Raw genomic sequence first — 4,503 nt, forward strand, 5'->3', positions numbered from 1 at the left:
TTTCTCTTTCCAGTAGAGCAGTGTTGTGTCATCGACGCTGCCTTCCCCGTAAAGAACAAAGTAAATCAAAAAGAGTGTCTAATTTCACATTCGGCATCAATTTTCTGCGTCAAAATGCAAACGACAGGTAACAAATTGTACAACAATAAGGTAAGTCGAACGGAGCCGCTGTTTCGACGTAAATGCTGAGTCAGATACGAATTTGCTGCAGAGCAGTATAATTGCTTATGTTCTGATCAAAATGAGCGACACGGTTGATAGGTCTTATTAATTGCTCATGAGCTTTTGTTAAATCTTCTTCAGTGCACTAGAAAATGCCAAGCGGGTTGCTCCAGGAGTGACTATTATTGCCTTATGATCATACCGCGCATCAGCAACGTCTACTTGTCTATGACGCAGTTATTTAGGTCGCATCGCGCCTATGCACAGACCAACTTCGACAACCATATTCGTCCGTAGTATCGTGGGGCACGAAGTAACAGCTCTGAATATACAAAACATTTGCAAGCAGGTCTCAAATATGTGCACTTGAATAAGTTGTTCTTCAGCAGTCCATATCGTCAACAAATCTCAAATTTGTAAAAGCATTACCTGTCGTGAAATCCAGGGAAGCTGGTCACCACTGTGGGATTGGCCGATATCTATACTCCTTAGGATTTAGTGAGAGCTGTTTGATTAAACCAATTTTTTGCACTAGCGAAGTGTCAGGTGTTTCGACATGGAATGATGCTTGATCGATCTGCTTAATAAGATATAGCATGGTGCCGGGATGCTGTGAAAGAGGAGGCCTTTAATTCTTCTAACATAACGTGCCTAATGTCTCCTTCTATTTTGGCTTCTAAATCTGTATACTTGATGAGGAGGAGTTACCAATACAGCTCGGCTTGCTGATATCGGCCCGGCTAGATTAGCAAAATTGAGGAATTCTTCGGCGAGATTCAGCGTCATTCGCCGTGTGTGCAACATTGTAATAGCGTGCATCAGCAACATGCAGATGTCACATGAAGACGAAAAATATACGTTTTTGAAATGGCTGACATGTTTTTAATCGAAGTTAGCTGAAATACACAAGTTGTGTATGCGGATTATGCGACTCCGTTGCGCCCTCGCTACATCGCGCAATAATTGTCGCATCTAGAAAGACTCTAGCTACACTGTCATTATTCCAAATAATATACAAACATTTACAGGATCAGCAACCCTCTGCTACCCAACGCATGCAACCACACATGTCAAAGCACGATTTCACTATTGTGGATTACGACAAATTTATGTTGGGCGACGATAAGCACCTCTGCCGCCAAGCTCTGCCGACCAGGCTTGAATCTCACCTCGAATGAGTGCCTAGTAGAATTGGAAACCCATCTTGGCATCTAACGCAAGAGATGAGACGACGCTCTTAACGTGTCATGAAACATAAAATGTATAGATTTCGGCGGTTACAGTCAGGTAGGTTCAGTCTGAAGTTGACAAGAGCATGCTTCCTAGCATTCATTCTTGTAAGCCGGAGTAGATCTTCGCCGCAGCTTCATGTCGGCAAGATCTAAAGCAATAACACACTTATGCCTATCTGTATCTGCTTAGTGCTAAGTTCAGCCTGTGGAAAGAGCGAAGCGAAACAAACAACGCGAAATGGCCAATCCAAGTTTAACCTTTCAAAATTTATGTGGTCATACTTTGAGTTCTTCTCCCTTCAATATGATTTGTCATATTTTCCAGTAACTGGCGAGGGGGATTTGCCATGCCGGCATCATTCGCATCGTACTCATGCAACGGTTGTGTCTTCGTGAATCCCTTCGAAGTAGCGGCACTGGTCAATCTATTACAGTTCCGATCTTTAATGTATATGCCCACAGGTCATTCTCCACAGTGAAGATTCGTCAACACCGAAGAAGATTTTCAAGATTGGCAAGAGGCTTGTTCAACTACATACACATCAGTACAGCTCGCAAAGTCTAATGTATATGCTCGAATCCATTAATTGAGCTCGAATGTATCATCGCATAATTAATGTGTGCGCGCATTTGCAGCCTTATCCGCTGTGTCACCCGATGTTGAATTGTCACTGATACATGACACTTCCTCAGAGCGAAAATAGGTCATTCTAGAGCATTTCACATACAGAATGTCTCGCAGGGAGAGAAACATAGTAACCTCTTTACTGAACAACGAATAATTACGATGCTCTCTCATGAGAAGTCGGTTATACCCATCGACGAAGTAGGAGGCACGTACTAAGCACTTAACTTATGATAAGCATGCACATGTTACCACTTTCCATCAGCCTTGATGACAAAGTAATACAATCCAGTGAAAACACTTGCACTCTTTGTCCACACCTGCTTTGTACTCTGTACAGAAACATCGGCGATGACCTCACGCTGCTTCTTTGGTAAGGGCTAATGGTGTTTGAGGCATATTTGGCTGCCAAACCAGGTCAGTTTATATCCTTAACTAAATAAAACACTTGTGGCGACTCTATTATTTCCGTGTCGTCATACATTTTCGGCATACATTAAAAAGCCATGTACAGTTCTATATTTATGAAAGGGTTGTCAGACAGTAATGGTGTACGGTAGAAAAGACGACCTTTCAAAGGTAGGAAAGACAATGTAATGGCTGCCTTGACGTGGCCATATAGCACTCGAATCGATCCTTTCATGACGTGTGACGCTACAGTCTTTACCGAACGCTGTGACTTCCTCCAAGCAGATTCTAACTGAAATTAAGACAGCGTCGCGTCTGAGTCATACTAGTTTAGATTTGTAACAAACATCCGATCCGGGACAAGGATCAGCATGGTATGAGGTAAGCACATATTAGTCCTGCACGCTCAGCAGCGACGTCATCTCATCTTTGGCGAATGATAGCCAAAGCGGTATTTCTTCTTCGGCTAGTACAGCTTCAAGAAGCGGGTTTTGCCGGTAGGTTTGATGGGGTGGCAGATGTGCTGCTGTGTTGCTCCAAATATGAGCTGTTGCTTATCCATGTCAATTGACGAGGCGACGCGTACAGCGTAAGGGTCAGACGGAGCATGGGCTGCATTGCTAAATGTCTTAAAAAACAGAGGGGTTTGGGCTATATCTTTTGGTTTTAGTTTAGTATCGTTTTGTTGCGCCTCTGTTCCGCTATTCACTGTCCCAAGTCTTGGTCCATTACAGCGTCGACACACTCGAAACTTAATCTGCGGTGGCACCGAGTGATAACAAGCACAAAAAGAATTCTTTCCAAGGTAATTAGTACCTCCCCTTCGTAAAGACTATATATACGGCTCATTGAATGCTATGTTCTCATTTTCAAATGCGCAGGAATGAGCTAAGTCGTGGTGTGCAAAACGTACAAGACGTATCGGCAGCAAAATACCGTGCCGAATGCCTGAGCACGTTTGCCAGTCTATCGTTTGAATAGACTGCTGGCAATCTATTAATATGGATGTCACTTTTGGTCATCCGAAAGGAAGCTTTCGGTCAATCTAGCGTTGTGGTGAACACCTTTAGCAAAGTTTGCCAGAAGATTTTTGGAGAGCGGGATAAGTCCATGCTGGCAGAAACTTCGTCGTGGAGCACTTGACTATATTCTCATCTGTAACGGTTTGCTGACAGCAGCGAGATCGGCCTCTTGTTCAAACTGTCCACGAGGTGCCTCAAATCGTAAAATTCAGCGCCAACTATCCGCAAATGGATGATCAAATGGAACGCGATCGCTGCGTGTCATGAACACCCTTCAAGAAAGCATACGCGTGACGGTAAGGTGAAGCGAGTTGTTAGACTGCGGGTTCTTGCGACATCACCACAATGTGGCTCCAGTCATATAAAGGAGGGCTGTCGATCAAATTCGAATACGCAGTATCAACTTGGCTACACTTCGTAGCAAAGTCAAGATTATCATTTCAATTAGATTTAGCATCATGAACCATATGCGCGACGCTATGACTAAAAGGCAAATGATCATAATCAACACGCCGATGCCACACACAGCCAAATAACACAACAATGACAATTAATACATGCGTTGTATGCAGTCTAAAATTCTAAGCTGCGAAAAAGAAGATTGTCATACTCTCAAATTTCCGAATATCCTGTACATAAATCATGCGTTACATGTGGGCTTGTCGAAGCCGTATGAAAGCCCCACACTTACGAGCTTGTCGGTGTGAATTGCATTGTAGTATCCGAAGCAGTGTCCAATAGCATTATTGGTAGATGTTCTACCTTCTGCTTCATAGCGGCTATGCAGTTGTTAGCCGTTGTAAGCGCTCAAGCTACTAAGGGAGATGCATGAGCTTAAAGTGCGAGTCTAAAATCTTGTCCAGCCTGCTTCGGACGCAAACTGAGGCTTTCTGGGGGGATTTGACGCTCCACACAACAGAAAGAGTTCATGAAAGTCAACTGCGATTGGTTCTCTGCTAATGATCAGGAGGTGGTCCACTTATAATTGGATCGTTTAGTTTTAAAAGTGTCTGTATTAGGGAATTTAATACGACTTCGACTACTCTACTTTACC

At 43.5% G+C, this 4,503-nt stretch overlaps 1 protein-coding gene across 1 annotated transcript; it reads left to right on the top strand.

The window, feature by feature from the left end:
• Positions 1–1,767: 1,767 nt before the first annotated feature.
• Positions 1,768–1,985, top strand: PHALS_06992 (uncharacterized protein; the record flags this gene model as incomplete). Its single annotated transcript, XM_024720385.1, has 2 exons — positions 1,768–1,813; positions 1,876–1,985. The coding sequence occupies 2 exons, from the start codon at positions 1,768–1,770 to the stop codon at positions 1,983–1,985; spliced, it is 156 nt and encodes a 51-aa protein (XP_024585589.1).
• Between the last annotated feature and the right edge of the window lie 2,518 nt (positions 1,986–4,503).

This window comes from Plasmopara halstedii, assembly GCF_900000015.1.
Source record: "Plasmopara halstedii genome assembly, contig: Scaffold_3060, whole genome shotgun sequence".
NCBI lineage: Eukaryota > Oomycota > Peronosporomycetes > Peronosporales > Peronosporaceae > Plasmopara > Plasmopara halstedii.